General features: G+C 39.2%; 1 protein-coding gene across 1 annotated transcript in view; it reads right to left on the bottom strand.

Moving 5' to 3' along the window:
* prex2 (phosphatidylinositol-3,4,5-trisphosphate-dependent Rac exchange factor 2) overlaps positions 1-13813 on the bottom strand; it is a gene marked incomplete in the record, with an annotated part of 112041 nt that overhangs the window by 80274 nt on the left and 17954 nt on the right. The window contains 6 exon segments of the mRNA XM_014002299.1: positions 913-1046; positions 5596-5757; positions 6510-6611; positions 8948-9052; positions 11900-12022; positions 12999-13070. Coding sequence (XP_013857753.1) covers positions 913-1046; positions 5596-5757; positions 6510-6611; positions 8948-9052; positions 11900-12022; positions 12999-13070 — 698 coding nt within the window.

The following is a 13813-nucleotide window of genomic DNA, read 5'->3' as shown; positions in this document are numbered from 1 at the left end:
TATTTAACGTGCACCGATCATAATTAATGTCATGTCATTAGGTAGAATGGTGCATGATGCAAAAGATAACTTGACAGCGAAAATACAATGTTAAGYGAGGTGTTTAATATCCCTACCTTGATTAAACACAAGTTAAAAATAAACAAACTGTAAATCAATTGCTTTTACATTTCTACAATCACAATTCTGAAAAGGTTGGGTTGTTGTCTAAAAGGTAAATAAAAAACAAATGCAACGATTGGCAAATCTTATGTCTATTTTTAATTACTAACGGAACATAGTAAACAAATAATTGTTTAAACTAAGAAAATGTGCCACTATTGGAAAAAAAACATATATTTTACTTTCAGGAAGTGAAATGTCTCAAAGAAAACGGCCCAGCTTCTTAACTTTTTTAGATTGGAGTTGCCTAATTAGCTGTTTTAGCTGCATTTTTTTCACCTCTTCACAAAAAGTTATAGGTTTTACGCACATATTAGGTGGTGGTAATCTTTAACCATCTCATGATGCCAACCTAATTTTTGGTGCCATGATTCGATTCGGGACTGGTTGAATCTCTCTTTCCTCCAGACTGAGAGCCGTTGGATTTGCTTTATCTATCTATCTATCTATCTATCTATCTATCTATCTATCTTGGGACATTTTAAATTGATTATGAAAATGTAAATCATGAATCGAATGTGAATTGATATTTTGGTGCACTCCTGCCCTTTACTGTAAAAAAATGAAACAAAAATACTTGATCCTTCTTCTGTATTTTTCCCTGCTGAAACAAAGACAAATGGGTAAAAACTAAAAAGTATTTTTTTAATTGTATTCTTTGAAACAACCCTTAATGTGAACTTAAGCTCCTTCCATCCCATGAGGTTTATTGTAAGTAATAGTGACAAAATCAAAGGATAGTATAAACACCTGTTTTTCTTCTTGCAGTACACCAGAAGCTTGTCAAACAAGAAGAAGCTCCTCTCTTGTATGTTTCCAGCTGAGATCTTTAACAGGACACCCTGCATCAGCATCTCGGTGCAGGTATCCGTGATGTTAGAACCCTGGTGGGGGAGTGGTGTTGACATGTGGGTCAAACAGGCAAGAGAAACAAAATAACATGCAAATAAGAACTACTTAAAACAAAGAACTGTGAAARCTTTTTGTCTTTATCTCTCAGAGTCCACATGCAGCACTGAGCAGATGCGGGTTGACAGAACCCAGCCCTTCCTGTTCCCTCTCTCAGGGGTCTGTGAAAACACTCCCCACTTCCTCAGAGCAGATTGCTGTGGGACTTTAAAACACGGGGTGGTTAATAGCTTCAATAGAACAACATCCCGTCCAGTCGGGCCATGTGTTGCGTCGTCGCGCCTGGTCACCATATTAGTCGGGTTCCTGCTGCAAAATGATAAAGTGTGCTGTCTTTTCCCTTAACTTAGACACCCTGGGAATTTATGCATCCTAAACCCCCCCCCCCAACCCCCACCCCATTTGATCAGGCTCTCAGAGTTAAAAATAACTCCCAAGCGAACAGAGGCAAAAAAAAAAGTGCAAAGCATTTCCTGCTGCAGGAGACATCAGCGGGGCCAAAACCTCCTCTCTCTCTCTTCACTCCATCTCTTCCTTTTGCTTCTTATGAACAATTCTCACTTTCTTCCTTTGCTCTTTTGGGTCTTGAGATTTCTCCCTGAACACTTTCTTTTGTTCTCCCCCCCACCTCTCCTGTGGCTCTTGACCAGATGTTAAACTAATTTGCAGCAAGTTAAAAGCAGCTACAACTCAGGAGGTTTTACAGATATCGAGCTAAAACTTGGTGTGTTAGTAGCTGAGGGTCATCCTTAAAACATACTCTGAGGGCAACAATTTTGTTTCAAGCYAAATTAACACGTGTCGTCAATCTTGTTTGTCTGAACAAATTCTAATGAAATCATTAGAAACTAATCATTGGATCTTTATCTACAAATCATTAATTTTGTAGTAAACCCAACACATGATGGCTACCACAACTAACTTAGCAAATGCACTAATGTCTATAACTCAGTCACTTTTATGAATACGGAGCTAAATTTGGTGCAGTGGTAGCTGAAAGTCCTCAACACATTCTTTGAGCAACAACAGATTGCACAACTTTGCATGAGATCACGCATACATGGAATCCAAGTTTGACCAAACAGCTTTAACTTCATCCCTTCTCAGCATCASATGATTTCAGTTTAAAACTCTGGCATTAACCTCTTAAGCCCCAAGGGGTTTTCTTGCGGATTTTGCTCAAAATACYATGCTGAAATGTAACTGAGTGTATCTCAGCATTTACAAACTCTACTTAAATAATCTTGGTATCAAAATAAAGCTAACACTTGGGAGATTTTATTAGAAGTGTAAGTATTAAAACAGCTGTTGTTGTTTTAAAGATATTGAGAATGGAACATTTTTTTCCCTCTCATCTGAATAATTCTTTCATTTGACAGTATATAACCCATTTTAAAACCATAATGAATCAGGCTAAAACTCTTGGAAACCATAAATCCACTTATGGGCATTATCTGTGCAAAGATTCATGCTGCTAAAATTAACTGGAGGAAAGTTACAGAGGTTTTAGTGAAGAAATAATTTTGCATTTTGACATTCTGCACAGGACAGACCATTTAGGTTCACTTTAATAAATGTTAAGAAATCTTAAGTTTTTAATTGCAAAAGTTATTTCTTTTTTCTTACCTGACTGAAAAGACTTGTTGAAGGTTTGCTCTTTTGAAAAATTATCCAAACATTTATTTGTCACTATATTATATAAAATAATGAGAATTTATATTTGACTTCAGTTGGATCATACTCACTCAAACTCAAGTAATGAACACACTTTACAACATATTTTGTATCTGCTTCGACTTACTTTAAATACAAATGTCAAAACTTTTGCCTTTACAGATTTGTTGCAATATATTTACAGATTTGCTACAATCCCATTTTGTCCAGTTTGTTTCCTTCTGATTCAACTGCCTGTCGTTTGAACATGTTTGGTATCAATAGAAAGCTAAGAGTCTTGGCTAAAAGCCATCCACCAAGCACAGTCAAGGGTCAACTTAAAAATCTTAAGTTAACAGAAGTTAAAAGATATAGAAAACAGGAAATTCTGGTTTGCCCAAGAGGTTAAAGGCGGCAGGAGTTCCTTCAAGGTTTGGCCTTTCATTTTAAAAGTCAAACAACTGCCAAACATAACTTGTGAACAAGATAGAAATACATAAATGGCAAATGCAGTGAATCCCATTAATCAAGGTAGAGGATGAAAGAATTCTTTCTACAAACGACTCCAAATCAAGCAAACCAAAAACTGAGCTAGACGTTCAAGACGACTAATTAGACAAGGTGAAAACCGGGTGGAAACTACTACCTCTAAGTCTAAAATTACCACATTACCATGGCGCGCTGTGACAAAACACAGACACTTGCAATGGTAACCAACTGGCAATCACTGTCCTAGTGAGTGCTGGCAGTCACTGCCACGGTGACCACAGCGGGCCATCGCCCTGCCTCTCCCACGCAGTGTATGTGAACCTGCCAGGAGGCCCTGAGGGTGGCCAGCAGTGGAGCAGGTCAGCACTAATGAGCAGCCATCCTGGACGGGGGAGCAGGAACGGAAAAAATCCCACAATTCCCCTGTCATTCCTCAAACACCCACACAGAAAAAACAAAACGCAGCCATCTTTCAGCTCCCCTCCTCTGTCTCTCTGCTGGTTCCTTCAACCCTCCTTCAGTTCCATCTCATTTGGAGCTGCAGAGCCTGGTGGAGGAGCAGACAAGAGGATCTAGCTCCAGAATGAGGTAATGTTCACAATTAATACAAGTGCAGAGGGGGAAACCGCAGAGGAGCAGCAGCCAAGACTGTGTTGAGTACAAGATGTCACCCCACCCAACGCCGAGCCTGTTTCTGATGGAACTATTCTTAGAGCTCGAGGTGTTTSTATGTAGTGCTGTACCAAACGATTATTTTCTAATCGATTAATCTAACGATTATATTTTCTATTAATCGATTATTCTAACAACAAATCTAAAAGTTATTCTGATGTGAGTGCACTGGAAATCTAAATGTTTTCATCAAATTAACAAGAACAGTTCTTTAATATTGTAATATTTTCTGTAATAGTTTTTTCATGGACACAAAATATGCACTCTAGAGTCAATTCTTTAACAAAAAAAGCTTAAAAGATTTAACATCAATATAAAATCTCAACCAAAGCATATAAAATTCAACTAAAAGAAATATAGTGCAAGATGTTAATAATCTAACAAATGAACTAAATCATGCAAAATTCAAGTCACTCTGGAAAAACTATAATAAACATATAATAAACATTTATTTATTATTTTTTATTTAACATATTTCTCAATACATAAAATTTAACAAATATCAAGACAACATCCARCTCTTTGTATTGTAACATCAGTTGTGTAACTTATTTCTTTAAGGTGAAAACTGTTGAAAACAACAAGACTGTTTTGTCTTTTTGCAAAAATTAATATCCAGCTCCACGTGTTTCTACTGATGTCATTTCCCCACTAGAAAATTGTGTGATGGAGGTCCATGGAAGGCAAATAAGTTTAAATCAAACAAAAGAGGATGCAGTTAAAATAAATAAAAAGGTATTTTTAAGCTACGTTTTGAACATCCAGAACACGTCCAACACTTGTTGGCTGCTTGTGCTCTTTAGGTCAGACGTGTGTCGGGAAGCTCCTCTGTTGTTTGAGACGCTGGGGGAACCGTCTGATGGAGGAACAGGGCTCGACCTAACACCGGTCTCTGTTTAATGGTGGATGAAATAAAGAAAGTGGCGGTACTTTATTTACTTTGAGCAAGCGAACGTCGTGCTCACAAGATAATTAATCCACCAGATAATTCAGAGGCAGTTTAAAATGTATGTGATCCATTGGTTAAAAATAAATGGGTCAGTTTTTCTCATACCTACACTTTTTCACTGTTCGACTTGATCAAGACTTTTCTAAGATTTTACATTACAAAATAGGTAAAAGTGTGTGACTTGTACTGTTTTGGTAACGGGTCAATATCGGTATTGGTCAATATCGGTATCGGTCAATATCCGTATCGGTCAATATCGGTATCGGACAATTCTCAAAGTTGTAATATCGGTATCGTATCGGAGGTGAAAAAGTGGTATCGGGACATCCCTAGAAACAATATTGAACCGTGACACTAAAGTATTGAACTGAACCGAATCGTGAATTTTCTGTATCGTTGCACCCCTCGACAAGGCTACAACCAATCATGTGATGGAAATGTTCCCTACGTCAGAACTTAAATGTCAACATAAATGTTTCCATCTCCCCTTTTGTGCATTAACTCTTTTTCAGAAAAAACAAGCGAGCATAAAAACATTTAAGCAAGATTGAGAAAGTTTTTTTTTTTGAATTTTGCTGTTTTCATCAAACCTTTCTAATGCGATACTTCCAAACGTGCATTAAAAACGTCGATGGAAATGGTTTGTGACTATCGTTTTAATATGGTAAAAYACGTAAAAACACACTAGCAAGACACTGTAAACATGCAACCAGATCATAAATAAAGCATAAAATTCAGTGTAGTGTGGTGTTAAGGCCCACCTCCCAGCCCTCGATATGCGACTGCCACTCCTCTAAAATTTCCAGTTTCTCCATCTGCCTTTTTGCTTCATTGATGCTAGAGCACACAGCCTTCATCAGCTGCAGAGACTCCTGGACCARGGTGTAGTCATTGTGCCTCTTAGGGGTCCTCTTCAACAGTTCCTACGTATTTATGTAAAGACAACATAGACGAATGCAGAAAATGCTTTTAAATGGTACCAGTCATCAGGAAAAAGATAATAATCGATGAAACATGAAAAACCATCATYAAAGTGACTCCTCACTGTATTACAAGTGCAGGTCTGGCAAAAAAGGAGGGAATCTCAAAGTTGAAACAGCGTGTCAGCTAACGGAAGACTGATATACACTTTTCTAGATATAYCTGAAGCCTCCAATTGCTCTCTGTGTCACTTAATGAGAGGAGGAGACTCCGGTAGCTGGAAACCTTCAACTGGCTGGGCATCAGATTACTCCCTTTATTATTATAACTTCTCTGCGCTACATGCTGGTGGCTGCGTAGGGAATGCCTGGGTGAATTAATAGATCATARCAAGATAAATGAGATGGGACGGCTACGGTCACACATATCAAACAAGCCTTTGAATGCGTATAGCGTTGCACTCAAGTTCCACTCTGGGAAAAAGGAAAGGTATGACTGAGCCTGGTCAAAAATGTCTGAAYRTACAGCCGGGCTCGAGAGRTGATGATGGGATATTTCTGCAGCGTGGTGGTGTTAATGAAGACGTGTCAGAATMTGAGGCCGACGTTTCATTAGAAAAGGGAGAGGCTGATGTGTAGYGGACGGGACAGCCCTAACTAATGACCGAGGAGAAGAAGGTGCCCTACAGCAGCGCCACGTGGGTGTGGCAGCCCTGCAAACACAGGGCTGGCACACACAGCATTCACACACTCACTTTGAGCAGCAACGGGTACTTGCATATCCTCTGAATAGGAGCCACCAAGTAACCTTCAAGTGGTACTTCTGTGTTTTTTCTGCCTCCCAACAACATGCAGTTCTGCAGGAAAGGAGAGGAAGAAAGGCCAAACGTTAGCTGAGCCGATGAGGTGRAAACGCTCTTTAACTCCAAAATGCAACATTTGCTGTAGCTCATCAAAAACAGTCAATTAAATGCATAACAAACATAAATGCTATAAAAGTCGACATGCTCAAACATTTGAGAAAAACATGTTCCACGAACATCTTACTGGTCTTTGGCCTTCAGTTGATCAAAGCAGGTTCAAAGGTCAAAAGTCAGCTGTTAATCATCATTTTCCCTTCCTCTCTCACCTGAAATTTAGATGAGGCGTTCCCAATTTACAATGTAAACACTAAACCAAACATTGTAGCAGTCAGAAGGCCAAAGGTTTTCTGGAGGTTAATGTGAGTCCCACCCCCACCCGGTCCCTACRGGGCACAGACCTGAGGTTTACTAACACATGGAGCAGGCTGGAAGGTAACCAGAGACCCAGATGGCCTCAATCCAAGGCTCAGCCACTAAACGGTCAACAATATAAATCAATTTCAGCTAGAAAACTTCACTTTTCTGTGAAAATGCARTGTGAAWACTGAGTGCTAGATGACSTAAATGAAGACTACTAAAGGTGCTGAAACCTCAGTCTGCTGAAGAAGACTAGGTAAAAGTAGYAAAAACACCAAGTAAAATCTATAAGTAACAAATCACTAGCTAAAGAAAAGTAGCAACGGTCAACTAAAAACTAAATACAGTAAAAAGCTAGCAAAAGAATGGAAAATGTTAGCTAAGTAACAAAATGTTAGCTAGCACAGGGGTTTGCAATCCACCCTTTGGTTACTCTACTGCGGCTCTTTGAAGAATTGACCAAAACTAACATTAGATTGTTGTATTTTTTATATATATATACCCACAACAGAAAAGGCTAGCTTTAGCTTTTCTGTGTTTGAAACTCCTAATACAACAAGTRATTAGATCATGCCAGTAGTTTGATACCATTTCAATAATCCAACGTCCAGTCTTTTTTCTCAAATCCATCAGAAATCTTTTGGGAATGACTGTAAGGCAAGTTGCTGAGAAGAAATATGTTGAAATCATTAGATAACAATAATAATTAAAATATACGTATACGGCATAATAAATTTCATGTAAACTATATGTATTTTTTGTTTACRTTAATATGGTCCTAAAATGTAAAAATAATAATAAATGTTCAAATTCTTTATATATTATTATTGTATAATGTCACCCAAACTGGCCAGAAAACCACCCTTTTAGGACTCAAAGTAGCCCACGGGTCACCAGTTGTAGTACATTTTGCAACTCCAGACATTTTGTTAGTGAGCCATGAGAAAATAATGGCTTTTTTTTTGTAAAGGCTGCAGATCACTGAGATAGAAGCTTAAAGTAGCAAAAGGTTTGCTAAAAATTAAAATAGCAGAAAGGAAGCCTATAATTAAAGGTTACAGAATGGAAGCTAAATATAGTAGAATGTTAGCTAAAAGCTAGAAGTAGCGTAAGTTTGTATTTCCAGGAGTAAAACATTTTTGTAAATATTGCTAAATATTTTGAAAAGTACAAATGTTATAAAACTAAAGTAGGAGAAAGATAGCCAAAATAATACAAGTAGCAGAATGTTAGCTAAAGGCTAAAAGCAGCATAAGAATGTATTTATAGGGGTAAATTATTTTTGTAAATATTATTAAACATTTTGAAATGTATAAAAGTTATACAACTCTAAAGTCAAAGAACACATTTCCTGACTGAGCTGAACATTTTGATATATGAACGGCAAAAATAGCCCAAGCAAAAAAGTACAGAACAATAAAATAAACAGGAAAACAACAGTGTGAATGCGGAATCAGCATGATCATTGTTTCGTCAGACCAACTGTAAATCAGACGCAGATATCTTTTTAGATGGTGGGGAAAGTCTCATCTCATGCGTTCAAACCAAAGCAGCTAATCAAGAACTGGGTTTGCAACTCTGCTGCAAATCTCAGTTTCKCTCTGAAGCGGCGTCTTCAAACATAAGCACTGCGATGTGGACAAACAAGGAAAAGGTTAGAAGCATGAACGAGTGGGAAGAGATAGTAAACAGTTTGCTCTCCAAAGGTTTTGAGGATATGAAGAAGAAAGAAGGTGACTGAGAGCCAGCAGGGAGGATGTATTCATCCTTTGTTCTAGCAGCACGACGCTCCCCGGTGGGAGTGAAAGTCTGCAGAAGTGGCGGGACAGAAAGAGGGGAGCACGCCCACACATCAGGCCAGACATGTCAAACACACTGGAACAGAGGGAACGAGCTTTCCACACCGACCACCACAGGTACCAGTTTGGATGAAACACGTCCATGTTTTGATTGTTTCCACTGTCTTTTCTCACCAGTAAGCACGTTCTGACACTCCTGATCTTATTGAGCTCCAGCAGCAGCCTCTGGGCCTTCTCATGATTCCCGCAGTACTCGTCATAAATCTGAAAACGGCTTCTCTGCAGGAGACGGAGAGAGAAAGTCAATGTGAGAAAAGCAGACAAAAATGGCAACAAAGCAAAGCAGAAAGGAATAAAAACATCCTGCAAACCAGAGGGAGATGACTGAACTCACATTTTAAAGGAAACTAATTCTGAATTTTACATTATTTTCCTTTTTCTTCTTCKTTGCAATTTTTTTGTCTCAAAAAAAAAGCAAAAACTAAAACCTTGTCAAAGGAACAAAGCCAACAGATTTGTTTTTTTCCCCCTCAGTAAATTACACAGTATGAAATTCTTCTCCTCGTTCATCTTGAAATGCATCATGTATTTTGTGGTGTGTGTGCCCCCTTCATCACATCCTCTCATCTGTCTTACAGATATACGACCAGCAAGCTTTCCACCAAAACTATTCATGTGGCATCCATGCTCCGTTGTCTTTGAGAGCCGGCAGTGAGACCAGACCACACAGCCTCTAAATCACTCGCACCAACAGACCAACAGAAATAGTTTGCAGTCCTCAGGCGAGCGGCTGCCCCTCAGGACAGAAGACAGGGTTAGCCAAGTATTTATTAAAAAAAATACAATGCTAGGATTAGTGAAACACAGTGCTAACCGTTTTAATTAATCTTTTCGAAAATGTAAACTTTATGAACCCTTAAAGCCGACTGTTTGCTGTCCTGGAAACAAGTGGAGTCATTAAGAACCAGAGTCCGGACCTGTTTCACAGACCTTGTTGTAAAGTCACTCAGTCATTCTTGGAACTTTCAAGTAAACACTTAAAAAGTGCAACAGCGCTTCAGAATAAAAGGAGACCTAACTCGTTTTATCTCTGCGCGCTCACGCCATCAGTTCTGACGGAGTTATAGTCGGGAGTTTTCCCTTCTCAGCTTTGAAGTGTTGCCCGTTCTCTAAATCAAATCGTCTCGTCRTAAACCTACTGCAGCCGCGCCATCTGTACCGCCAGATCATCTCCCTCCTTCAGCCGCGTCCTACGGGCCAGAGAGACACCGACGCTGCTGTGAGACCAACAGAAGGACGGTTAGATTTACTGCTCTTTAAAACCTATTACATGTCAGTGCGCCCCAAGAATCGGCTTTGAAGAAATGTGATATATGGAGGTGGGGATCGGTGAATCAGGAGGCACATTGAAGCGCGTTGCACATGTGCGCTGTCTCATCATGTGTTATCCAGAAAGATAAACTGACAACATGTGGAGTGTTGAGTCATTTTTAGGAGAGCACATTAAAGCAACAGTTCATTTTATGTAAAGTGGGATTCTGGGGAAAGGTTGCGAACAATTATTATCTGTTATCCGTCGTAGATWGCTCTGTGGACGACCTCGGTTTGGAGGAGCAGGGTTTGTTTTGGATTAGAATGAAAGCTGGTCTGAGCAGGGCCAAGGACAAAAAAATATTTCAACTTAAAACTTTAATTTAAAAGAAATCAGRTAAAATCTTGTGCAAACTTTTAAGCAGCTGTGAATTTAACATCGCACAATTATTAGAATAAAAAACAAAGCTCTGATGTTCATGTCAGGACTCACCTAGGCTGCACCAGAAGTGATACTGCTAGCCGCTGCTGTTATTTACAATAACCTCAGAATTCTATGTAAAATTTCTAAAATAGCATTCCTATTTAAAGTGGACTTTAAAGTGCCTGTAACATCAAATTCATAAAAATATATAAAACATTTTAATATCACTCACGAGTTGCAAACAAAATTTCACACTGTTGTGATCATTGATACGTATTACTGGATTGGACATGCGAGCACTTTGCTAGCAACATCAACGTGTGCACACTGAAGCTCTGTTATGCACTGAAGAGTTTCACAAATACTGGGTGCAGAAAATATAATGTCTTTATAAACTGGCCTGTCTGACAACTTGACGAGGGCTGATTTATTTTGTTTCTGATGCTTAATCATTATATTACTGTCTCTATCATTAGCGAGTCTACATCATAATTTCTGAATTATTAAGCGGTCTAACTAGTCAGTAATCCATTAAATACATATTTTACTTGTTTAATATCAGTAAATAATATATTTCACAACAAACAGTCAATTCTGAAAAAGGTTAAACATGAACACTGCAGCTTTTTAAATGTTAGCATGCAGGTTTTACAGTTAAAATTATTGATTTTGGTTAAATGTACCTATTATTTACCTGTGAAAACATAATCCTTTTTGCTCTTGTAACAATTTCTGCAGTTTATAGCAAAGTATTTGTGCCATTTGCACATTTATTAAACGTTGGTTTGCAATGCGCTATGTTCTGCTCATTGATTTCAATGGTTAGCGTTAGCATTAGCTCAATGCAAAAAACTCCACCTTGCAAAGCACGCCCAAGTTATGTGACGCCCAATCCAGTAATATTCTGTATATGAATATGTGGTTGAAATTATCAGTTGTTGAGCTATTCACATGTGAAATAACAGGAAGTGATGACAAAGAGGAATGTCTGCAGGTAAACAGAACATTACTGCGATGTCCAACAACACAGACTGTAGACAACAAGCTGATGTTTCCTTAAGTTATTTTAAGTCACTATCAGAGAGATGAAATAATATTGTTTCAATGAACAAAGACCAGAGAGTTCCTTTTCTTAATGAATTCCCCTTTGATGTCACTTCCTGTTTCACTCTGGCTGATCCGACCAAATGTAATAGATAATGTCAGTTGTGTGACAAAATCGGTAAAATCGTCGTGTGTTATGCCAAGTTTCTTAAATATAAAGATGTTTTCTTGGACTTTGAGGGATAAGCATTTGACAGGCACTTAAAGAGCTCACACAACTAATCGCATGTAAAAAGGCCCGTCGAGGTGGAGCTCAGCTCGCAAAACACGACGACACATCTACTCACAAAGTGCAAGAAGCAGCGTGCCACTTCATGGTGAGCGTGRGGCTCGGGCTGCAGCAGCTCCTCCACCATGGACAGGAAGTCTCTGTGAACGACCAGAATCTCCTCGATGTTGGAGAATAAAACCTGAGAGAAGAGGGGGGAAACACGGAGCTCAACTCAAATGACGTGTCTCACTTTTAACAATCTGTTTTCTCCTCGGTTCCAGTTCTTGAGTCACTTATTTGCTTTGTTTTGTGGTCCGTGACGCTAGACAGAGAAACGCCTGTGGAAACAGCATAAATATGGAGGTTTTCTTTACAAGAAGCCCCCTTCGCCAGAGGAGTCTTTGATAATTGACGACTTAAATTCGAGATATTTTAATGGAAAAGTTCAACCAAAAGAAWTTTTTAAGACGTGTTGGGGAAACACTTAGCCCTTGTGTTGGGCTGACTTCTGCCCTGCTGTTGCTTTTGTGCTGATAATAAAAGACAAATTTATGCTCAAAGAATCTTAAAATTGACGCAGGAAAAACTGAGGTCTTTCATTGGTGTTCCGGTGGTTAAAAGAATCCTGACCGATCCAAAGCAAACAGTAACAAATCACTTTGATCACTGTGTTTCTGCTCTGTAAGACTGGATGTCCCTCAGCTTYACCACAACATTTCAGCCATCAGAAAACCCCTCCACCCATTGCTATCTACAACCCCCACTCTCTGCACAGCATGTTCCCAAACAAAACATAACACGAGGGGACATATTCCAAAACACGGACGTGCAGTAAATATCCTCTGAATGCGTGTTTACCTCCAAAAGTAAGCAAGTCTCAGAGACAGGCTCCCACTGTGACGGAGCATCTTTTATTATCTTGCAGCCGGAATCATTTATAAATAGATTATATTTGCAGCTGTTTCCTGCATCACCCACCGCTTCTTTCCCTCCATTCAGAACGGCACTATTTTAAGTTAAAAAAGCACAAGGATTTATWCAGCCTACGACGTAATTTCCGAACTTTTCACTCAGGTTGCCTAACGAAAACATGGTTTGCGTGAAACATCAGGGRTAAAGTTTGCCTTGATTGCTGTTAATTCTACAGTAACATACCTGCCCGACTCCCGACTTACCTTCACGGTTTCCTCTGTGATGTTTTTGTCGATTTTGGTGGCTGCGTACTGGTTGAGGCGATGGAGAAACACCTGGAGCAGAGCAGAAAAGGAAAGCAGCAGTTAACCCGACTGGCTCCATGGTTAAATTACTCTTTGCCACCTGATCGCTTGGACCTTAAAAAAAAGGCCAAAACAAAGATTTGAGGCTTTGAGTGCAACTGCAACACTTTGCCGCCACAGAAGATTGCCCTCACAATGGACACCTGCTGGACTCGAAACACAATCTGTGCACTGTATGAAAACAAAACTGAAACTGGAGTGAATTGTATTTCAAAGCGACTAAAGAGGCCATTAATATTTGAACTGAGGCGGATGAAAAGTGCTTTCTTCTGTCTCTAAGGACTCCGGTTCCCAGACTGCTTCACTGCACAAGTCCAGCACAAGCCAATTATAGCTTCAGAGCAGCAAATTAGGAAGGTGCAGATTAAATTATTCTTAAAACGGGACTAAAAAGAAGTGACTTATTTCCTGAAGTCTGTCTGTCAGAGTGTTTATAAACCAAATGGACCACAGGTAATCCACACAAGTGTTTATGTGAGGAAAAGCTTGGAGTGCCACCGGCTGCGTCACAGTTTACTTCTGACTGAGGCCTGAACCTCTGAGGAGGCTGGGATGAACTTCAACRCAAATCAGCTCTTTGACTAAGTTTACACAAAAACATTAAACCACAAACTGTAGTTCACAAACTACATTTTAAAACGGGTGGAACGACAGGTTGCTTGTTGACATGTTTCTCATTTGAACAAGAAGCATCAGTTTTCAAATATATATAT

This window comes from Austrofundulus limnaeus, unplaced genomic scaffold, assembly GCF_001266775.1.
Source record: "Austrofundulus limnaeus strain Quisiro unplaced genomic scaffold, Austrofundulus_limnaeus-1.0 Scaffold12, whole genome shotgun sequence".
In the NCBI taxonomy this organism is placed as follows: Eukaryota; Metazoa; Chordata; class Actinopteri; order Cyprinodontiformes; family Rivulidae; genus Austrofundulus; species Austrofundulus limnaeus.
Note: the sequence above shows the minus strand (reverse complement) of the source record. Positions and strands in the feature narration are given on the sequence as shown.